We start from the raw sequence: 22,338 nt of genomic DNA, 5'->3' as shown, positions 1-22,338 counted from the left end.
TGGTCTAAGGACTGTTTACATAAAGGAAAGTTGGGTGTGAATATCAGGTGCTTCGGTTGAATGACCCTTCTTCCCATTCTGTTCTCGTCAGCTGCTGTAACCTTTTACTTTCCCTTTGTACTGACGATTCTTCATATGTTCTCTTCTTTCAGCTTCCCATTTATAAGGCTTTGTTTGTCAAGGTTTAACAACTTAATACATTGGTCCTACAAGTCCTCTGGACTTCATCGCATAAGATGGGGTCGGCTTCGAAAAAGGGGGGAGAAACTCACAAGCAGCTGATAGTGGGTCTGACCATTTTGGAGACATGGATGATTTGGAACTTTCTGTATGTTAGTATGTTTTTTGGTATAGAGTAATTTATTTCCTTGAACTTCATAGCTTGTTTCATTGAGCATTATAGATAGGCTGGGGAAGAGGAGTACTTGAGCGCCGAACACAACAAATCTGAGAATGAAGAAGTGGAAGAGGATGTGATGAAGATCTTCTTAAAGGTCAAGCAGTGAAGAATCAAAGGGTATGTCATATTTTTCTATGCTTCCATTTCATGCTCTACTGAATAGGTTCAGTTTTATGTGCAATGGAATACAATTAGCGAAGTTCCCTAGTGTTCAAGATTCACACAACCTTTCCTTTTATGGTTTTAGGCTTTGTGGGACAAAAGTCTTGAGCTTAGATTTTTGCTTCAAAGGGCATTCCCCAGGTCTCTCAGTATCTAACTATCGTTTCTTGAAATCTATTCTGTCATATTTTCAAGTGAAAATTATTTGGTTCAAAACAGTGTATGTTTGAGTGCAGGAGCCAATTAAGTCCTCACTTTGTGAATTAGACGAGGGCGTTGAGGTGGCATATTCAGATTTGATTGCATAATTCTTAATTGGAACCCCAAGAGGTATATGAGTTTTCATAAAACATGGTGTACACCTTTCATTCATGATGCCCATGGCTGTTACCTCTTCTATCAACTCTGTGGAACTCTGTTGTGACAGGCTTTACTTGAAAATAGTAAGCATATTGTCCAAGCCACCGATGATAGGCTTTACTCGAAAGAATAGAAGGGTACTAAGTAGTGTAGTTATTAGAGAAGTGAGCACTAACTTTGATGGGATTATGCTTATAGCAGTAGGCTTATGAGGTCAATTACGCACAGTAAATCTATTGTATTCTTGGAAGTCATGAGGATTTTACCAAGATTGACAGATTCAGAAAAGATGATTTTACCAAAATAGAAGGAAAAAAAGGAAATGTAAGCGAAGGAAGGTCATGGACATATAAAAGTAAGCAGTGAAGTAAAGTAATGGAGATAGAAAAAAGTGATTCCAACAGGTTCTTAATCCTTAATGCCATTTCAGTGGTACACACAAAATAATTTCAGGAGTCCTTTAATTAAGGAATCGGACCCCTCGTGACTGTTTCACCATCAAAGAAGGTGCACAGTCGTCTGTGGTATGAATTTGGATTCCTGAAAGTGAAGGTGAAGGAGAAGGTGAAGGTGAAGGAGAAGATGTTCTCAGGTTACCAATAGAATAGAATAAGATTCATTCATCTTGTGGCCTTGGACGAATCCCCAATCCACTCCTAATACTAGCCCCTACTTCCATCACGTCTTCCACCTGTTCCAATGCACCCCAACCAAAACCAAAAACTACTAATCAAACCCTGGATTCAAAATTTATGCATAAACCATCCAATACTCAAAAACCTGAGAAAAAATTTACTAAATTCTAACATCAAGCCAGGTGAAAAAAGATGCTCAAAGTAAACAACACGACTAATATCAGGAACAAAGTATCCTAAAAAACTTAAGACTCACAACAATGAGTGGAACTCCTCCTATATTAGGTTCATTCCTTGTTCCATTTCAGTATTCAATTCAACGAAATTGATAGTTCAATTAAAAATTAACCAAGCTAACTTGCATATCTCCTGAATAATACCTAAATTCACAGTATACTGACAAATGAGATTTGGTTTGCTCAGTTAATTCTGCAAATGCCGATACGAGTACATAACCAGATTGATAAGTGTACCGAATTAACGTGTAACCTAATTCCAGAAATGAAGAAACGCGACTGGTAAATGCAGTGTGAAAGAAGTGAAGTGAAGTGAAGTGAAGTGAAGTGAACCTTGTGGATGCCAGAGGCCTTGAGGGAAGCGATGGCACACGAGGCGCCGCCGCCGACGAAAAGCGAAGCAACGGCGAAGGCCTTTAAGGGCATGAGGCTGGAATTGCCGATCAATCCTCGCCGAAAAGAGGCGATACCCCAACCAAGCTGTGTTGCGCCGGCCAAAGCCCACCACCAGTGGGCGTTGCTAACACCGTCGCTTCCTCCGTTCTCCTCCATCTCTTTTTGTCCGGTTTCGCTTTTCTCTCTCCTCCCCATTTTGTTGCCGTTGCCGTCGCCGTCGGGAAGTTAGAAGCCGTGTCGGCGGTTGGGCTGTGGTAAATGGACCTGGGCCTGAAATGTTTGTATGGTGGGTTTGAACAATGGGTGGGCTTAATTATTTATAAATTAGTATTATATATAATTTTGGGTCTTAAAATAGAAATAAATATGTAAAGGGCAGGTAGCCAATATTTGAGGCTGAACTTGGAGATACGCAATTTTGGGTATATTTTATTTCCTTTTTCTTTCTTTATGCGTGACATTGTTAAAAGCATTAGATGCTTCACAATCTCAACCCTAAACCCAAAAAAGTGTGAATAAAATTAAGTCATATTTCATTTTGTGTCTAATATCTGCATATTCAAGGTTTTTCTAAAATTAATAACCCGGAAGGGGAGCGTGAAGGGTGGGCGCGTGGGCAGAATGAAAGAGTATCCAATGATTGTGGACAAGTGGGCTGTCTGAAGAAGGAGAGACAAGGCAACACACACGAGTGCAATGATGGGACCACGTGTTGTCCCCCATCCTGCATGTGACCTCCTGCATGTTTCCCACGTGACCCCCACTTCTCTCTCTCTCTCTCTCTCTCTCTCTCTCTTTTTCCCCCACTTTCATCCTCCTCCTCACGCGCCCACCACCTCCCATCTTTTACGTTGTTTAATAAGATTATTTAGACTTGTATTAATATCATCGGTTTATGTACAAAAGTTGTTTTTTCTTAAATAAAAAAGAATATTATTTACAAACAAAGGTGATAGAGATGAAGAAATTTGTAGCTATAGATGGCGTCTTTTTATTTATTGGTTTCAGTTTATTTAATTTTAATTATAGAAATATTTGAGAGGAAAAAGAAAAATAAATGTGGGCCCTCAGGAATCGATTTCCTCAGATCTGATGGTTGGAAAGGGTAGGCTTCCATTATCATCGAGATTCTGGAAGCTTTCCCCTTCAAACGGGTCCATACATTAGTGAAATAACCCATCCATTTCTTTTTATTATTTATTTTTATTAAATCATAAATGAACAAAATTTTATTAATCTTAACTTATATATTCATATATTAATTATTAATATGTGTAGATATTAAATTGTATTTATTATAGTTTTATCGAGGATTGGAATAATAATTCACAATGGAATTGGAGTCCAGAAGTCAAATCCCATGTTTCCACACTTTTATTTATTATATGGTTTAAATTGGAAGGAGCATTTGCATGTGATAGCGTTTTATGGGTAACCCCCCCCCCCCCCCCCCCTCCTTCTCCCATCAGTTTTTTCAAAATGCCTCCAACTCCACGCGCACGTGTAATCCACGCTCTCTAGGCGCCATCATGTGGGCCCTTCGACGCCTGAAAATACCTTTGGATATAGCCAATTTGCCTTGTGATGTGGAGCTGTCAAGGGATGGGCCCCACTCCACGTGATCTTGAGTAGCATAATCATCATCTGATAATTTATTGCGCGTGGACGTGTACTCGGTCAACCAGCGGGAAAGCCGCTTTTTCTTTTTTCTTTTTTCTTTTAGAAAGGAAAAAAAAACTCAACTGAACTGCTTCGCGAGCTAACCATGGTAAAACTCTATTGATGTAACCATGGTTAGTTTCTTGAGAGAGAGAGAGAGAGAGAGAGAGAGAGAGAGAGCGGGGGGTGTTAATAAAAAAGCCATTTTATCATGATTGAGCCAATAGCCTCTCTGACATAAGCGATGATTACATCTACACCCCTCGTGTCTCTCTCTCTTATTTTATTTTTATATATTTTATTTTATTTATTTATTCTCTCTCTGCCTGTATCTATAGATATATATATATATAGTCCCATCCATGCTTTTACTCTGCTGCAAATCACCAGCAAAAGCTATGACATCTCCCTGCTGCACCGTCTCCCCATTTTTCCCACCATTTTCTTTCCTCTCTGCTTTCCCGGAATCCAAACACTAATTAATTACTTGCACATCTCTCTCTCTCTCTCTCTCTCTCTCTCTCTTATTTCGTTCTGTTTGTGTAGTCTTCGGTTCTTGGAGGAACAAAGAATGGGCGGGAGAGATGACGAGTTGCGGCTGACTTTGAGTTTAGGGTTGGGAGTTACGACTCGGCCTTCTTTTCAGCCGACTCACATTCACAGGCCATCGAACTCCATGCATAATCACATCCGCAATGGTTCTTGGAAAGAGCTCTTTCAATTTTCTGGTAGTTTATTGATTTCCTGTCTTCTTATCTTTTCATTTGCATTTTATCTATTGCTCTACTGTGTTTCTTCGGAGTTTTTTGTGTTGGATCCGTTACGATTTGAAGGATTGTATCTCATCCGAAGATTCTGCTCCGATTTCGCCATTTTCGTCGTCGTTTCTTAGAGAACTGATGATTTTGATAATTTATGAGTATTCGTTCGATTGAGTTTCTGAACCGTCGGTTCTGTATTTTTGGCTTATTTTTTCCGGTTAGATCGAAATGCCGATTCTAGGTCGTTTCTTAGGGGAATCGACGTGAATCGGCTGCCGACTGTCGTGGACGGCGAGGAAGAGTACGGCGTTTCATCTCCGAACAGTACCGTTTCTAGCATCAGTGGAAAGAGGAGCGAGAGAGAAGCCGAGGCGGAGGCGGAGGCTGAGGCTGAGGCCTCGAGAGCCTCGTGCTCGCAAGGGAGCGACGATGAAGACGGCGGAGGCGGCGACGCCTCGAGAAAGAAGCTGAGGCTATCAAAGGAACAGTCGATGGTTCTTGAGGAGACCTTCAAAGAGCACAATACTCTCAATCCAGTAAGTGGTAATTTGGTCATTTCGTACGATTCCTCTCTCTACTTCCATGTAAATGAGTTGTGGCAATATGGGTAACTATTGAGTTTCACGAGGGTGTTTTAGTCAATATCCGGTTGAGTTGTAAGAAAAGATGTAATTGCACTTTATTGACATTACGGGTTTATCTAGAATCTCGGTTACATTTACGTTACCTTTAAATTGATTGGTTCCTTTATTATTTTATTTTTGTAAATGTCAGAAGCAAAAGCTGGCACTTGCAAAGCAGCTGAATCTGAGACCAAGACAAGTGGAGGTGTGGTTTCAAAACAGAAGGGCAAGGTAAGTAAATGTCACTACGAACTCGGGGTAGTATGGACATTTTAGTCTGCTGGGTTTCAGAACTTAGAAGTCAATTCATTCAGTATCCAGGGCTCTGCTAGAACCGCCTCCTCGTTAAAAGGCGGAGGAGTCGTTGCTTTCGTAATTAATAGGTGCTCTGCCTCTGTTTTTTAGTAGGAAGGTCAAAATTGTGAAGAGAAGGTTTTGTTTTGATTTAAGAGCCTTGAATTAATAGGTGCTCTGCCTCTGTTTTTTAGTATGGACATTTTAGTCTGCTGGGTTTCAGAACTTAGTTTAGTGTGGGATTAATTGGTGTGGAAATTGGGTGGGCAGGACGAAACTGAAGCAGACAGAAGTGGATTGCGAGTACTTGAAGAGGTGCTGCGAGAATCTAACAGGGGAGAACAGAAGGCTGCAGAAGGAGGTGCAGGAGTTGAGAGCGCTCAAGCTTTCTCCACAGCTCTATATGCACATGAATCCTCCTACCACCCTCACCATGTGTCCTCAGTGTGAGCGTGTGGCAGTTTCCTCATCTTCTTCCACCACCTGCCATCCAGCAGCGGCTGCTGGTGTACAGCGTCCCTCCATGCCCATCAACCCATGGGCGGCGGTGTTGCCGATTGAACGTTGATCCCATATTGTGTTTTGTTGTGTGTATGGATGGGAAATTTTGTTTTGGAGATGCTGGTGAGTTCATAGCTTGGTTAGGTCTGCCTAATCCTCTCCCTAAGATGAATGGAGGGGAGTGAGATAGGAATGGACAATCAGAATGGAGAACCTTTTCTTTGCCACAAATGAAAAGGGTTTTATTTGGATGGGACATAAGTTATTGATTTGAATATATTAACATAACATAAGATGGGTTTGAGTAAGATGGTTCGGATGAACAAATCAACGAATTCATATATATATATATATACACGGGATAGGCCACGCAACAGATAGATAGATAGATATATTATGGGGGCTTCCATGCGCTTGGGAAACTCCCCACTTTACTTCCGATGTGGTCTAGCTCATGCTATATGAATTTCAATGAAAATTACTCAGGTTCTGGTTTGTTTTTACTTTTTTATTTTATGTTTTATTTCTCTCAATATACTCTAAAAAACTATACAACGCCCTTCACGCTCTCTTCAATACGGATTGATCTTGTTACAAGGGGTGTTACAAGGGGTGGAGGTCACCACAACCGTCGGTGGAGACGATAAAATGACCAACATTAGAGAGAGTTGAAAGCGTCGACGGAGAGTGGTCGACCTCCATAAGAGTGATGAGGAAAAAGTTGATTTGAGCCGTGAGAAAGAAGTTGTTATATATACTTTATCTTACTAAAAGTTAATTGGTAACTTTAATAAAAGCAAGTCTCAATAGAAAAATATGCTTCTTTTGAACATATTTATTTAGAAAATAGGAACATATTTATTTAGAAAATAGGAACATATTTATTTAGAAAATAGGAACATATTTATTTTTCAAAAGCCTATTTTCTAAATAAATAAATAACTGAGGTATTAAAAAAAAAAATATATATATATATATAGTGTAAGGGGCATAGATGGGTGATTTAGGAGGATAGGGGGATAAATGGCATTTCGGGAAATTCGGGAAATTCGGAAAAGGGCGGCATAAGAGATGAGATAACATATGATGTTAGTTAGAAGATTGAAGATAATGCCGTCGGAATAAGAGGAAAACGGCCATGCCATAGCGTTTTCCGCCACTGTATTTGCAGAAGATATGCTTATTCCTTGCTCAACGCCCTCTCTTACCTCCGCCCAGTCTCTACCTTGTAAGACCCATTCCACTCCCCATCTTCTTCTACTTGCGCTGGGATGTACATAGATTTATACTCGCATTCTGGGTGTTTTCTATTTTTATATATTCACAATGAACCTTGCTATTACTTGATGGAGTTTGCTTGTGATGGATACAACTCAGATTATCAATTTTCATGCGAATTTGCTTCCTATCATCTTGTTTGCTTCGCTTAAGAGTCGCTTGTAGAAGAGGACTGCGATTTATCGCCTTTACTCATCTCTCCTCCCCGTCTCCTCATTATTTCCTCATCTGCAACTTCATTTTTTCGTAGTTCAGCTGCTCTAACCTATTCATTTACCAGAATATATATATTTGCCTAATTATATTTTTAAGCTAACCCAACAGATTAAACTCTTAAGTTCTGCGGTGATTTAATAAGAGTTCTTGTGTTTGAACTTCTAATTGTAATTTACTATCTAATTAATGTTGACTTTCACTTGTTGGATAAATTTCCAAACTCACAAATGAAGGGAGTGTTAAAATATTGATTTTATTATATGTACCACAATTGATTAGATTAAGTTTCTGGGCTAGTGGTGATTGTACAAGATAAAGTAGCAAGTTGACTGTTTGCCTCATTGAATTGGGGAATATTGTATTGCTTCATCTCTACCTGTACCTTTGGTTTAATCAGTCAGTTGACGCCCTGGCAGACGTGGCGTTTTCAGCATGTCCAAAATCAAGAGCTTTCATAACTCAAATCAAGCAAGTACAGCGCTGCTGCTCATGTCATAGTTTCAATCACAGCAGGTTAGACTTTGAATATTGGTTGATGATTGTGTTCTGTATTTCACAGTGAAGAAGGTATTTTGAATCAGATAAGTGCTGACCAGAAAATTTTCCGTGCATGCTCAGTGGAGAGAATTCTTATGTATCATCATCCAATGAGAATTCCAGGCGAAAGATTCTGCTATTTTTCTTATCAACTACAGGTTTATTTCCAACTCGGGATTCTTCTGCCAAGACAAAGCTTAAGAATCCATATGATGAAAGACGCTTACTAGAACAAAACAAAAGGAGGCAAAGAGAAAACAATGCACCTGATGACTTCCCAAGCTTTGTCCGAGAAGGTCCGTATCATGCTTCTATTCCTTAGCTGTATCAGGGTATCTTCAAGGCATTGCCTTTCCAAATGTACCTGAAAAGAAAAGAGAGTAGAATTAAGCCAAATGTATATAAAAGATTACAGGTTTTCTAATGTGTGGCTCAGGTTTTGAGGTTAAGGTAATAGCACCGGAGACCTATGTAAAACGCGACTCTGGGCTCATATATTGGGATATCGAAGTTGGTAATGGTGATTGCCCCAAGGATGGTCAGCAGGTTTTATTCTCTTTTCTTCACAATTCCAATATCTTTTCTCCAATTGTCTAGTGGTGTTACATTCAGGATTAGCGAACCAATACGGTGTAGTTAAAAGTGCCCTTTATACTGTGAAGTCCAGTATTAGCATTCTTATTAACTCTTAACTTTGGCGTCTGTCACATGTTTCTATCCTTAGACGATATCCTGGGCTAGAAGAGAATTTAGCATGCATTCAGATGAATATTGCTTGGCTCGCCCGTTCGTTTGTCACGTTTTATGATGTCGGTATGAATTAAGAGTTCATTTTTATTAGAGAGAGAGCAGGAAATGATTCCCAATCTCTGATGTCATAAGATAATTTTAGTTCCGTTAGTTAAGTTCAGGACTCTCTGAAAGACAAAGCTGAGTTTGAGAGGTGAAAAATGAAGATGGTAAAACTAATTAGCAATTGATCTCTGGAAATTTGTATGAAAAATGCTTCTTGGTTTCACCTGTCTAATTGTTAAACAATTCAAATGTTGATGGTAAAAATAATTCACCTACCTATAACAAACAGCCGATTTTGTAATGAGTGATTAATATTTAGTTTTATGTTGCATGGTTTTGACATTAGTGGAATTTCCTGGTGTACATTGTGACTCTGAAGGCCCTTTCAGGTGACTTTTCACTATGTTGGCTACAATGAGTCTGGTCGTCGAATTGACAGCACATACTTACAGGGTTCTCCCGCCAGAATCCGTGTGGGCACTAATGCGTTGGTCCCAGGTAGTTAAGCTACCCCACCTTCACCACACACACACACACACACAAAAGAGTGAAAAAAAACGGTCACCAATCTTGTAAAAGCAAGAAGAGATTGACTTACGGTTGAAAATAATCACGTAGCATCTGAAAGAGAAATATTGCAGGATTTGAGGAAGGAATTCGAGGCATGAGACCAGGGGGAAAGAGGAGAATAATAATTCCACCAGAACTTGGACCACCTGTGAGTTCTCAAGCATTCGATTGTTGCTTCAATTTTATATAAGCATCTTAAGTTTCTTATAACTGATTGTTATATATGCTGCAATTTTTAGTTATGTAAGGAAAGTCCACCCATAATTTGACCTCCCATTGCTAATGTTCCCTTCATTTCATCTCCAGCTAGACAAAGCTCTATATTTTACCATGAGATGGCTTATATTAGTACACAACAAATTAAAAAAGGTTTTCTTGCTTAGCAGAAAACTTGGTTCTCGATAGATAAGCGCTATTGGAGAAGATTATATACTAGGTTGGGGCAAGTTAGGTAGTCGCCTACTCAAGATAAAGGAGCAATGTAATAAAGGAACTCCAGCAAGCATTGGCCAAAAAGTTGAACAAAATAAGAGGACAAAAGCAAACGTCCAACAGGTGATAGGAAATCAACCCAAGAAGGCTTATTACAAAAATTTCCTCAAACCAGCTTTAATAGAATGAATCTTACTAATCCAGAAAACCTCGGTTCTATATTTAAACCAGTGACCACAGAGTAGATGTTCTTAATAATTTCCAAGCCTCTTGGAGAAGCACTGCAATAGGTAAAATTCCTTTCGGAGTTTATTTTGAAAATCTTTTCATGTAGGGACATTGGAAAAACAGGCCCTCTAGATCTTCATTCTCACAATTGCAATGGACACACTAATATGGACGAGGGCAAAATAAAAGAATGACCTTCTGAACCCAATCAGTCCTGTTGACTCCACCTAATGTTAAGGGCCTTTCTTTCTAAATAGTAAATAATTTGGGACAGCTTTGGGTCAGAACACTGATTTGCTAGTTAGACGGCTGAGTTGAATCATGCATGACAAGATGCCCGAACCATCAACTGTTAGATCAAAGAACCTTTACTGTTGTTTGGTGAGGAGTCCCCAACACGTTTTTGAGAAATTGGCTAGCTCAATTATCTCTCTATCAAACGAACAATCTTCTATCCTGCATATGTGAACCACCTTTGTTCGCCTTCCAGCTATTCTTGGTTGACAAAACTACGTTAGTGGCCAACTAATGAAGACTAGAGAAAAAAAACATCGAGCTATTCAGAGATCCACACATCTTCCCAAGAAGAAATATTGTCACACTTTCCTGCCTTCAGAGAAAAGGAAAGTTCACAAAGATGTTATATTCGATGATGAATCTTCTAGGACTTCTTTTCATAAGATCTCTTCTTTTGGCAATAAACCAAGCTCCCTTAAGAACCTCATACCTGCAACCTCGTATTTGCAACAGTAAAGTTCTTTAACGCATTCACTCTTAAAATTTTTTGTACCCATTTAGATGCAATAGCCACAAATTTCTGCATAAAATTTTCACCAACCTAAGCCTCCAGCAATCAGATGAAGAACTACTGAACTCCATTGAATTAAGTGAATTCCTCCCTCAGTACATAACCTCCTTTGCATAGTCATTTATAGTTCTCTCTCAAGTTCCCTTGGCTACATCCTTCTTGGAACTAAGGAAATTTCTTCTGAAATATATACAAGTTAACGCTCATTCTTCTTGCGAGTAATATGAATAGGAAGCTTGTGATTAAATTCAAAGACTGCTTCAGAATGGGCATGATACGAGAGAATATTGCCTTGTCGTAGAGCCATAAACTCGCCTTTTTGTCCTTTCTTATCTGCCAGCCTCTGAAACTGGATTCTGATAGTTTTCTGCTCCACTTATTTTGTGCATTGCTTCCATGCAAGTAAGACAGAGGAGGAATTGGATCCTGGTAGTTTTCTGCTCCACTTATTTTGTGCATTTCTTCAATGCAAGTAAGACAGAGGAGGAATTGTGGATTTCTGTTATCTAATCAGAGATGCGGATAGACTTCATTGATTTGTCTTGGAGTAAAATTGTCTTCACAGTTCCCATATCTTGAAAAACTTATGGATGGATGGATACCCATGTCTTAATGATTTAAGTCGAGAAGGCAGAATGCTCGCATTAATGTTCACTTGTTTGCTTACCTCGATGATCTCCATTTTTTTTTTCTGCGACTGATGTGATGTCTGATGATTTATCTCAATTGATTCGACTTTTTATTATCTTCAGGTGGGGCCTTCCACATTTTTCAGCTCGAAGCAGTTTGAAGTTTTTGATGTGGAACTGTTAAACGTCAAGGATTGTCAGAGGAGGACAATAGCCTTTTACTCTGATATTGTTTGCAACTAGGAGTTGAAGATTGTCTTTTTTGAGGTACATGGATCTTTGAGACGAATCACCCTAAGAACTCCATACCGCTCAATGTATATGCTGAATTTATTGCCTTCTCTGCTGAGAAACCTCTTAGAAAATACGCAAATGAGATGTTTTTACCGTGATTGCATTAGATTAAAGATCAGATCACCAAGTTGCACGGACTTTTTCTATTTTTCACTTTCTCCCTATGAGTAGGATAGATCTCCTGAGCCGGCCTTGGAGCACAACATCATGGCTTTGACTTTGCTTATCAACCATTGCAAGTAATTGAACCCCTCTTCACGTGTATAAAACACAGCTTATTTAAATTATTATCTTAAAAATTATTGGTTTCTATCCCATTCTACAATTGTTGAACTGACAAAAGAGTTTACTATTGTCTTCATAACTCGATTATAAATGACGAGAGTTGATCACTGATCAATGCATGGTAAATAAGAGTTAGTTTCATTTGAGAAATGTTTATATAATTAACTGCAAATTCATTTGTAATATTAGTAAATTACAGGACATCGTCAAAAGCTAAAGATGAGGTGAGATGGATAAAAGTTTTATAATGTATTCAATTTTGCCAATTAAATTGTCATCTATGCGCTTGGTGTATGACAATACTTAAGATTCAAGTTCGGTGAAGATGGATAAAAAAAATCTTTCAAACATGGATGGTGAAGATGGAGTGAATTGAATAAACAAACTGAGAAGAGCAAACCAAGTTGATTTAATTAGATTTTTTAGAAGTTCTAACTTCATTCATATATTGTAACTAATTAATTCTAATAACAAGTAACGTTAATAGGCAGCACGGTTTTAGGGATATCATATTAATCTACATTGTTTCCAAAAATTAATATTAGGATGGTAGTATGAAAGAGAGAAGATTTGGTGTAACCTAAAATTGAATCCATAAGGGCAAGCTGTGGGGGTGGCCTGCCCATAGACAAACTCTGGAAACCCATGTGGTAGAAATACAATACAATACAATGGACAGCATCAAACTCATGATGCTCCCTTCTCCTTCCCAGATTAGCTGCGTAGTTGATCACATTCTTCTTCATTCACACCATTTTTGTCTCGCCCTCTTTCTCATCTCTGTGCTGTAATTCTTCTCCCACCATTCCCACCTTCCCCTTCCCAATCTCTTTGTTCTCTCTCTCTCTCTCTCTCTCTCTCTCTCTCTCTCTCTCTCTCTCTCTCTCTCTGTATGCATATGCCTGTGGTTATTTGGCGCACAACAGTACAAAGTAAAATAGGGGAGAGAGGTGGACGACACATGCTTTGAGGGTTTGAGCTTCCACTCTGTCAAAACATTGCCTCAATTCTCTCCAACCCTTTCTTAGCTCTGTCCTCCCTCTCTCTCCCTTCCTTTCTTTGCAATCTACGCTCCCTTTTCATCTCTTCTGCTCAATTCCGACGTTTTTCAATCAATCATATTCAATGTGTCCTGATTTCTTCTAAAAGCTTGAAGATTTCAGGGTTTACCGGCGCACCCAGATACCAACAACTATCAGCTTTTACGGAGCCACGATTTTCATTCCTATAATCAATCCATAAGCCGGATTAATTTGTTCTTTCTTCTTTTTCCCCATCCCATTGCCCACGAACTTGCCTTTTTTTGGTTCACGTAAGAGTTTACAATCAATTCTGACGCAATCGTAGCTTCCTTCTTTGGAGGACTAGGGTTTTGAAGTAATTGAACAGAGTTCCCGTCGGTTTATATCCTCCATTCAGCGCCTTAAGGAGTCCGGGATTTGGGTTTAAAGAGTATGGTTTGGTGCATTCCTGTGTTTCGTTTGTGTTGTTCGGAATTTCCTTGAGGTTCGGGGTACCGGTATCTGGTTTTCTGGATTTGGCTGGAACATGAATCGGAGGGTGCGGAGGAAGGTGACAAGAAAGGGGAAGGAGAAGCTGATTTTGCCAAGCTACCCTGAAATTGAAAGTGAGATTGCTGATTTGGACAATAAACAGACTGTAGATTGGACTAGTTTGCCTGATGATACAGTCCTTCAACTTTTCTCTTGTCTGAATTATCGTGACCGGGCAAACTTGTCATCAACATGTAGAACATGGAGAGTTCTTGGTTTATCTTCATGCTTGTGGACTTCATTTGATCTTCGAGCACACAAAATTGATGCTGCAATGGCTGCTTCCCTTGCTTCCAGATGCAAGAATCTTCACAAGCTCAGGTTTCGTGGGGCAGAGTCTGCTGATGCAATAATTCTTCTTCTTGCAAAGAATTTGCGTGAAATAAGTGGTGATTACTGTAGAAAAATTACTGATGCTACACTTTCTGCTATTGCAGCTCGGCACGAGGCACTTGAAAGCCTCCAGCTTGGGCCAGATTTCTGTGAAAGGATCAGTAGCGATGCTATAAAAGCAATAGCTATTTGTTGTCCTAAGTTGAAAAGGCTTAGGCTTTCTGGAATTAGGGATGTCAATGCAGAGGCTCTCAATGCTCTATCAAAGCATTGCCCTAATTTGCTTGATATTGGTTTCATTGATTGTCTGAATGTAGATGAGATGGCCCTTGGAAACATAGCATCTGTTCGTTTTCTCTCAGTTGCTGGGACCTCAAATATGAAGTGGGGTGCCGTTTCACATCAGTGGCATAAGCTGCCTAGCTTGGTTTGTTTAGATGTCTCGCGAACTGACATCAGTCCTGTTACTGTATCAAGATTAATGTCATCATCTCAGAGCTTACGAATCTTGTGTGCCTTCAGTTGTTCAGTTCTGGAAGAAGATGCTGGCGTCACTGCCAGCAAATATAAAGGAAAATTGTTGCTTGCCCTTTTCACAGATGTTGTGAAGGAAATTGCTTCTTTATTTGTCGATACTACCACACAAGGGGAAAACATGTTGTTAGGTTGGAGGATGTTGAAGAATAAAAATAAGAGTTTGGATGAGATAATGACGTGGCTCGAGTGGATATTATCTCATAATCTTCTGCGTATTGCTGAGAGCAATCAGCATGGTCTGGATAATTTTTGGCTCGATCAAGGTGCAGCATTGTTACTTAGTTTGATGCAGAGTTCACAAGAGGATGTTCAAGAAAGGGCAGCAACAGGTCTTGCAACCTTTGTCGTCATTGATGATGAAAATGCTAGTATCGACTCTGGAAGGGCAGAAGAAGTTATGCGGCGTGGTGGAATATGTCTCCTTCTAAACTTGGCAAAGTCTTGGAGGGAAGGGCTTCAGTCTGAGGCGGCAAAGGTAAACTTCATATGGATATATAACTGGAAAATAAACACTTTACAAAAGTTTTGTTGGTTGATTTGATTATGATGATGATGATTGAGACATGTAGTATTCCATTTGTACCCATTTCTCATGAACATTTCAATGCTACTATTAATTGTAGTTGATGGGTTTGAGCCGAAACAACTTAACATGCTTTTCCTTTTCTTGTGTAGGCCATAGCGAACTTGTCCGTGAATGCTAATGTTGCAAAGGCAGTAGCCGAAGAAGGTGGAATTGATATTCTTGCAGGTCTTGCACGATCCATGAATAGACTAGTTGCAGAAGAGGCTGCTGGAGGATTGTGGAATCTTTCTGTTGGCGAGGAACACAAGGTCTGATGTTTACACATTGTATTTTTCTCAGTAGTAGCAGAATTAGAGACTGTTAACTTCCAGTTTTGATAATGGATTTTGTAAAATAAAAATAGGGTGCGATTGCTGAGGCTGGTGGAGTAAGAGCTTTAGTTGATTTGATATTTAAATGGTCTTCTGGTGGTGATGGAGTTCTTGTAAGTTTCTCCATTTCAGTTTTGTTTCGTTATTTGTTTTTGGTATCTGCGAGTATCTGAATAGTCTATTTCTGTCTTATGTTATCTTTATTCCCTTATCATCTTAAGCATTACACCTTTTCCAGTGGTAATTAAAGTTCCTCATAAACCATAGATTTTAATTTTGCTTGACATGCGTATTCAGGAACGTGCAGCTGGTGCACTAGCAAATTTGGCAGCTGATGATAGGTGTAGTACTGAAGTTGCATTAGCAGGTGGTGTGCATGCTTTGGTGATGCTTGCTCGAAACTGCAAGTTTGAAGGAGTGCAAGAACAGGTGACCACCCAGGATTTTTTTTTTTTCTAAAAAGAATTTGCATACTATAAATTTATATTTTGATCATTCAGATGTGATTGAGGATCACATTTCATCTTGATTGAAGTTGCTTTGATTTTGGTTCTTTTATTTCATATATAAAAAAAGATTCTAGCAATTTTCACCCCTCTAGAATGCAAGCCAGGATGCGTGAAATAAGAGATGGAAGATCGCATTCTTTCTTGCACATTGTGCGAATTCTAGTAATTAATTCGCTTTTAGGGTATTTCATCAATGTCTTCCCTTTGAAGGTCAGCTGGTTCCATTGGATTTTGACGAGGTGGTTCCCATTGCCTTTTCCATCTCAATTCAATTTTGTTTGGCAGATGGAGAAAGGTTTTTTGGCTATGATGTTTATGATTTGACAGTCTTACCTTGGAAACATTTTTTTTTGGTGGGAGTTGGAGGATGTGGGCAAATGATTTGGTTTAATAGGGACTAAGTAATAACCTAAGCCCATTGCTAGCAGATATTGTCCTCTTTGGACTTCCCCTCAAGGTTTTTAAAACGGGTTTGCTAGGGAGAGGTTTCCACACCCTTATAAAGAATTCATTCTCCTCCCCAACGATGTGGGATCTCACAATCCACCCCCCTTCGGGGCTCCGCCTCCTCGCTGGCACATTGCCCGGTGTCTAGCTTTATACCATTTGTAACAATCCAAGGTCACTGCTAGCAGATATCTGCTAGTGGTGAGCTTGGGCCATTATAGTTTCAAGATGAAGGAAAGTTCTAGCCATGACGGCCTCGAATATGAGGTGTTTCAACGAATTGATCATTGGTATGGAATTGAATGAAAGACCTTTAGGAAATAATATATCAATCTGGTGTAACCCTTGGTTGGGGGGATGTTCTCCTTTGGAGTCCTTGTCTGTCCAATGGCTTCTCCTATCATTCTTTCTTCCCGTGTTTGGTCAATTTGAAGCTGTCGAGTGGTTCTATTTTCTCCTCTTTGTGGAAGGTGAAGATTACCAAGAAGGTTAAGTTCTTCATCCGATAGGTTATGCACGGAAGTGTCAACACCTTGGATCGAATCTTGGTCAGACGATCTATTTTGATCGGAGCACTTTGTTGTATTTTTTCCAAGAGGGCGACAAAAATCTCGAGAAGATTCTCTGGAGATGTGATTTTGCAGGTGCTGTTTGGAGTTTTTTTCTTGGAGGCGTTTTGCTTATGCTTTTCCAACTCTCAAGGTTGTAGGGAGACAATTGAAGAGCTCCTTCTCCATTCACCTTTCCAACTCTCAAGGTTCTCCAAAATGTTTGTGGGCACACTACAAGTGTTATAAACTAGTCTTGTCCTAGTTTAATGGTTATACTCATCTTGGGGTAATTACTGGTGGAGGTTGGAATAGCTGCAATTGTTATACTCATCTTGGGGTACTTTCGGATCTTGGTCAGACCGTTAGAATATCGCTACAAAATATTGAAAGCACCTCAGACTTGTGTAGAGGCAAGGTTATCTTGCAGGCACTTGAGCTACAGTAAAGATGAGCCAACTTGTCTTGCAAAAAAGTTAAAATGCATGTACATGTTATTAATAGCGATTATGATCTTAAGACCAAGCCAATTATGAGCAAAAGGATGTTCGTACATATGGGTAGTTTGTGTAAACGTTCAAGGTGATATCATGATTCAAACAAAGAGAGCTCGCCCCCCCCCCCCCCCCCCCCCCCAAAAAAAAAAGTCAAATTCTTTGTGTGATTGGTTTTACCTGCAAACGCTAATGTGCTGGACCATATTCAGAGACGTTTGTTCTTTTCTTTGTTGCCACCAACATTCATTCTTTTTCGTGGGGCCAGATGGATGCAATGTCCTTAACTCCAGTAGAGGATCTTGTTCATATCCTTGGGAGCTCTTTACCCATACCACAAAATATTAATAATAGTAATTTAAAGATTATTATAATATTCATTTAGCTCGTATATCTGTTGATACTTTTATTTGTCATATAACTCTTTTCAGCCGACAGGAATGCATTGATCATAAGAAAAAAAAAAAAATCAAAATTTTCACAATTTTGAAGTGAAAATTTGTACAATTTGAAATTGTGCAGGCTGCTCGGGCATTGGCTAATTTAGCTGCCCATGGAGATAGCAACACAAACAACTCTGCTGTTGGGCAAGAGGCAGGTGCACTTGAAGCACTTGTTCAACTTACACATTCTCCTCATGAAGGTGTCAGGTAGTTTTGCAATGATTTAATAATTTTTTTTGTGGGTGTTACTATTTATGTGTGGAATATCATCCTATCCTGTTCAAACTCTTCTTCATATAGTCTTTATGCCATCAGAAACCAAAATGTTGGAATCGACTATAGCGTAGCTTCATACATGTAAAGAATAAGTCCTACTGGTTTTCACCATGAATATTACATGCACTAAGGGAATAAATCCAGGTTGTCTGGTAAGTCAAAAGTATTGATGTTGCCAAGAGTAAAGACTAGCGTTAGAGTTTCAGTCTTATATTTGTTGGAAAGTTCTCTTAAATTGTAGAGATTTCATTTTAACGAATTAGGACAAAGACCTTTTAACATTGCAACAGAATTGGACTGTTTATTGGGTGGACTTCTGTATCTTCTCACAACTGTATGGATACTCCATGCGAGAAACTATTAAAACATGGATTATGTACATAATTAGGTATTAATCCAACATATTATTTTTGTCTCATGGGACAGGCAAGAGGCTGCTGGTGCCCTATGGAATTTATCATTTGATGACAGAAATCGAGAAGCAATTGCAGCTGCAGGTGGTGTTGAGGCATTGGTAAGATCCGTAACCCCTTAATTTAAATTACTCATTGACGTAAAAGCTGATCGGACTTTTGTACAACGTTTGAATCAATGATGAAAGAAAAGAATTAATGTTGCGAAGTTATAGATTAATGTGACCCTATCCACATTCCGTTGAATCACCGTCATATTGTTAGAGGTTGACTGGATATCTCACACGGTTAATCTTTTGTCTGCATGAGATCGTAAAAAACCCATTCTTCATGTGGAGTAGGCTTTGATTAGATGATAGAGCACTTAGTTTTTAGTAAACTTCACACGAAGAAGAATGACTGGAGTTGGTACTCTGTTGCACTCTAATTGGAGATATGAAGCAAGAATTCTAACACTCTCCCAAATGACTCGAAGCTACTCTCGTCTTCTTTGCATGTCCTATTGTCTCTTTTAAACCAAATTCTCCACGACAGAGCTGTCACCTCATTTGGCCACTAAGTCTTTGCTTTGCCTTTGAGATCCACCCCAACTAGGAAAAGTTGAACAAAGGGGACTATCTATCTCCCAACCACCTTGCCTCTCAGAAAAGCATATCCCTCCCCTTCCCGTTTGATAATGAATGAATTGAGACATGAAGAGGAACTCTCTTGGACTCTCTTTCAAAGGAGACCTGGGAGTGCCACGAACCCAATTCAGGGTCCGTTTTAGAAAAAGGACGAACCAAATTTACTCACAATTACCTTACACTGAAGAGCATCGAGTTCATAAATAAACTACCAAACGGTTGTGGTTGCAGGATCTCAAATTTCCTATACCTAAACCTTCAAAATCCACAGGTTTCGAAACCCCTCTGCCCACCTGACCATATGAGACCCACCCCTTCCTCCCTCCACCCCTCCCACATAAAATTTCTCTAAAGTTTCTTCAGGCTTTTCCAATTGTCTTACGTCAAAAGTTGCATGTCTATACCCCTAACTACTATTTTTTCTATTGAATGTGAACCATTACAAAAAAAATAAAATTAAAATTATATACCTGATTGAAATATATTATATGATTATAAGCTCACTCATCATTTGCATGTACATATCTATTTATTTATTTTTAATTTTAGGTTGCTCTAGCACAATCTTGTTCAAATGCATCCCCGGGTCTCCAGGAAAGGGCTGCTGGTGCTCTGTGGGGATTGTCAGTTTCTGAAGCTAACAGGTATAAAATTTGAGGTTCGGAAATGGTATCACCTAGTGTATAGAAAGTCAACAAGGATTGTTAATCTTACTGCAAGAAAGATTCTTATATTTTAAAAAATAACTGTAGGGATGAATGATGTTAAAGGTTTTGATTTAAAGTAGTACTATCCCTGCCATTCAGTTGCTTGCCTTTTCTCCTTTGACATTACTTTCACAGATGATTGAATATTTTTTTTCCACGTGAATATCCGGTTTAACTCTAACTTTTTACCTTTTGGGGGTTTTTAGCATTGCTATTGGTCAGCAAGGGGGCGTTGCACCTCTAATTGCCTTGGCACGTTCAGATGCCGAAGTAAGCATTTCAAATTTGCTTGTGAAATATGTGTGAATATTCAACTGAACTGCATATTTACCATTTATACACTAAACTATTTTGCATTATTTATTTTAATTTTCAGGATGTTCACGAGACTGCTGCTGGAGCTCTTTGGAATCTTGCCTTTAACCCTGGTAATGCCCTTCGTATAGTGGAGGAAGGGGGTGTTCCAGCCCTAGTTCATCTTTGTTATGCATCAGTATCTAAAATGGCACGCTTCATGGCTGCTTTGGCATTGGCTTACATGTTTGATGGGAGGTTCGTGGAATGACTTTACTAGACCCACGGACATGCTGCCTTCATTTTTTTTAATCTAAAAGAAAACTTTCATTGCTTCCATGACAAAGAGTGTTCAACCTTTTGCAGAATGGATGAATGTGCCTTGCTAGGAAGCTCATCCGAAGGCATTTCCAAGAGTGTGAGCTTAGATGGGGCTAGAAGGATGGCATTGAAAAACATTGAAGCATTTGTCCAGACATTTTCAGATCCACAAGCATTTGCCTCTGCTGCTGCATCCTCAGCGCCTGCAGCATTGGTACAAGTAACAGAACGAGCTCGCATTCAAGAAGCAGGCCACCTGCGATGCAGGTTCACTCAAACCTCTTGGAGAAATATACTTGACTGTTCGGCGCTTGTATTCTCATGCCCATTTAATTTAGTGTGCTTACGTTTTTATGCCTTCAGCAGAACCTTGTTGTTGAGAACAAAATATGCATTGCCTGCTATCTCTTGAGCATATGATGGATATCTATTCTCGTTATGCTTTATTTCTTTAGTAAATCGGTTAAAATTTTCCTCTAAATTTCTTTACAAAATATTCTATGTACTTTGTGTTGTAAAAGGCTATCCCTTTGGCTGTTTGCTTTTATGTCAGAATGCTATAGTCAGGAAGGGATGTTAGTTGTGGGGCAAGGACATTTTGTCTTTTAAGTTTATTCATCTTACTCTTGTTTGCTAATGTCTTAATTTTTCATAATTGTTAGTGGAGCTGAAATTGGAAGATTTGTTGCAATGCTTCGAAATCCATCGCCTACGCTAAAAGCATGTGCAGCATTTGCTCTTCTACAGGTAAGGGCACGGGATCGAGTTTATAGTATTTTTTCTTTTCCTGATTTTATAAGCCATCCTTGAGTTCTGGCACAAATTTTCTTGAATACATGTATTCTTCCATATGCAGTTTACTATCCCAGGTGGTCGGCACGCCTTACACCATGCAAGCCTCATGCAGAATGCAGGAGCATCAAGAGCCCTGCGTGCTGCAGCAGCTGCAGCAACTGCCCCATTACAAGCCAAAATCTTCTCTAGAATTGTTCTTAGAAATCTAGAGCACCACAACATTGAATCTTCCCTTTAAGACAAATTCAATATAAATCTGCAACAGATGGTGAGTTCGTGCTCGACTCAACTATAGAGCTTAAATGGAGCTGCATGGCATGCCCGATCCAGACGTTCTTGTAAATGCCCTCATTAATCATATACCGAGTTTCTGATGCCAAAGTAGTACACAAACAATATGGTTGAACTTCTCAGCTTCATCGTTACTTCCTGGTCTAATACCTTTATCAGAGGCATCAAAAGGTCGTTTTCGAAGCGTTTTTTTTCCTGTACTCAGTCTGCATTCTATGAGAATTCATATATACTGAGTCGATAAGAAGCACATATCCTTCAAACCCTTTTTTCTCCCTTCTTTCGGGTTAGCCATTTTGTTTTGGTTGTTAATATTGATCCTGATGGCATTTTCCCGGTAATGATAGAAGTTCTAAATATGCTAAAGATTGTACGATGTTTAGCTCTCATTTTTGCAGTTGGACTGGTTGAAGATGAATTAAGGATGCTTAGCTATCAAACTTCATTTAATTTAATGTTTATCCGGTTTCTTTTTTTGATAAATGGTGACAATTTGAATGAACTGAGATGGAAAATCTGGGGTTGAAATCAAATATATACCACGTTACTTGAAAAAAACATGTTTTTTAAGATTTTGATTAAGATAAAACATGAATCTAACTGTTGTCCATTCACTACACCTATCCTAAAAAATAGTTGAGATTATGATACTGATGAGCTCCTTTACAGATAGCCTTCAATTCCTCCTTGAAATGGAAAAAGATATATATGTATACCGAGAATCGAATTTTGTGGTGGTGTGACAAATAAGGGCA

The 22,338-nt window shown here is 39.2% G+C and overlaps 4 protein-coding genes and 1 long non-coding RNA gene across 8 annotated transcripts in view; 4 read left to right on the top strand and 1 right to left on the bottom strand.

The window, feature by feature from the left end:
* Positions 1-2,725, top strand: part of LOC111789954 (uncharacterized) — a 3,747-nt gene extending 1,022 nt beyond the window's left edge. For 3 of the 4 annotated variants that reach the window (XR_015420475.1, XR_015420476.1, XR_002814428.2), the window contains exons 2-3: positions 153-517; positions 2,057-2,725. This is a non-coding gene — a long non-coding RNA (uncharacterized LOC111789954). Of the gene's footprint in view, positions 48-152; positions 518-2,056 lie in introns of all 4 variants that reach the window. The other variant, XR_002814427.2, reaches the window with a different exon arrangement.
* On the bottom strand, positions 1,232-2,384 carry LOC111789953 (uncharacterized). The gene is made up of 2 exons (XM_023670694.2): positions 2,127-2,384; positions 1,232-1,613 (listed from the first exon to the last, which is right to left on the bottom strand). The coding sequence occupies exons 1-2, from the start codon at positions 2,382-2,384 to the stop codon at positions 1,539-1,541; spliced, it is 333 nt and encodes a 110-aa protein (XP_023526462.1). The 3' UTR covers positions 1,232-1,538.
* A 1,394-nt stretch (positions 2,726-4,119) lies between the features above and the next one.
* Positions 4,120-6,530, top strand: LOC111791091 (homeobox-leucine zipper protein HAT3). The gene is made up of 4 exons (XM_023672293.2): positions 4,120-4,576; positions 4,832-5,145; positions 5,384-5,463; positions 5,797-6,530. Exons 1-4 carry the CDS (start codon positions 4,420-4,422, stop codon positions 6,092-6,094), a joined length of 849 nt encoding a protein of 282 aa, XP_023528061.2. The 5' UTR covers positions 4,120-4,419; the 3' UTR covers positions 6,095-6,530.
* Positions 6,531-7,025: 495 nt separating this feature from the next.
* Positions 7,026-12,131, top strand: LOC111791796 (FKBP-like peptidyl-prolyl cis-trans isomerase family protein). The gene is made up of 7 exons (XM_023673277.2): positions 7,026-7,255; positions 7,938-8,034; positions 8,140-8,354; positions 8,495-8,604; positions 9,243-9,351; positions 9,495-9,571; positions 11,644-12,131. Exons 1-7 carry the CDS (start codon positions 7,204-7,206, stop codon positions 11,761-11,763), a joined length of 780 nt encoding a protein of 259 aa, XP_023529045.1. The 5' UTR covers positions 7,026-7,203; the 3' UTR covers positions 11,764-12,131.
* A 589-nt stretch (positions 12,132-12,720) lies between these two features.
* On the top strand, positions 12,721-22,001 carry ARABIDILLO-1. Its single transcript, XM_023671203.2, has 12 exons — positions 12,721-14,997; positions 15,198-15,356; positions 15,452-15,532; positions 15,717-15,848; positions 17,940-18,067; positions 18,563-18,650; positions 19,725-19,819; positions 20,089-20,152; positions 20,259-20,434; positions 20,543-20,764; positions 21,160-21,244; positions 21,354-22,001. Exons 1-12 carry the CDS (start codon positions 13,648-13,650, stop codon positions 21,528-21,530), a joined length of 2,757 nt encoding a protein of 918 aa, XP_023526971.2. The 5' UTR covers positions 12,721-13,647; the 3' UTR covers positions 21,531-22,001.
* Positions 22,002-22,338: the final 337 nt, after the last annotated feature.

This window comes from Cucurbita pepo, chromosome 3, assembly GCF_057944985.1.
Source record: "Cucurbita pepo subsp. pepo isolate OVF chromosome 3, ASM5794498v1, whole genome shotgun sequence".
Lineage (NCBI taxonomy): Eukaryota > Viridiplantae > Streptophyta > Magnoliopsida > Cucurbitales > Cucurbitaceae > Cucurbita > Cucurbita pepo.
This window is presented reverse-complemented; position numbering and strand designations above follow the sequence as displayed.

Excerpts from the sequence above, each read along its gene's own strand:
- LOC111789953 (XM_023670694.2), bottom strand. The coding sequence starts at position 2,384 with ATGGGGAGGAGAGAGAAAAGCGAAACCGGACAAAAAGAGATGGAGGAG. Across the intron at positions 1,614-2,126 it reads AGGCCTCTGGCATCCACAAG|GTGGAAGACGTGATGGAAGT; the intron begins GTTCACTTCACT and ends GCATTGGAACAG.
- LOC111791091 (XM_023672293.2), top strand. The coding sequence starts at position 4,420 with ATGGGCGGGAGAGATGACGAGTTGCGGCTGACTTTGAGTTTAGGGTTG. Across the intron at positions 4,577-4,831 it reads AGAGCTCTTTCAATTTTCTG|ATCGAAATGCCGATTCTAGG; the intron begins GTAGTTTATTGA and ends TTTTCCGGTTAG. Across the intron at positions 5,464-5,796 it reads TTTCAAAACAGAAGGGCAAG|GACGAAACTGAAGCAGACAG; the intron begins GTAAGTAAATGT and ends TTGGGTGGGCAG.
- LOC111791796 (XM_023673277.2), top strand. The coding sequence starts at position 7,204 with ATGCTTATTCCTTGCTCAACGCCCTCTCTTACCTCCGCCCAGTCTCTA. Across the intron at positions 7,256-7,937 it reads CTCCGCCCAGTCTCTACCTT|ACGTGGCGTTTTCAGCATGT; the intron begins GTAAGACCCATT and ends ACGCCCTGGCAG. Across the intron at positions 8,355-8,494 it reads CCCAAGCTTTGTCCGAGAAG|GTTTTGAGGTTAAGGTAATA; the intron begins GTCCGTATCATG and ends TGTGTGGCTCAG.
- ARABIDILLO-1 (XM_023671203.2), top strand. The coding sequence starts at position 13,648 with ATGAATCGGAGGGTGCGGAGGAAGGTGACAAGAAAGGGGAAGGAGAAG. Across the intron at positions 20,153-20,258 it reads TGGCACGTTCAGATGCCGAA|GATGTTCACGAGACTGCTGC; the intron begins GTAAGCATTTCA and ends TTTAATTTTCAG. Across the intron at positions 21,245-21,353 it reads CAGCATTTGCTCTTCTACAG|TTTACTATCCCAGGTGGTCG; the intron begins GTAAGGGCACGG and ends TTCCATATGCAG.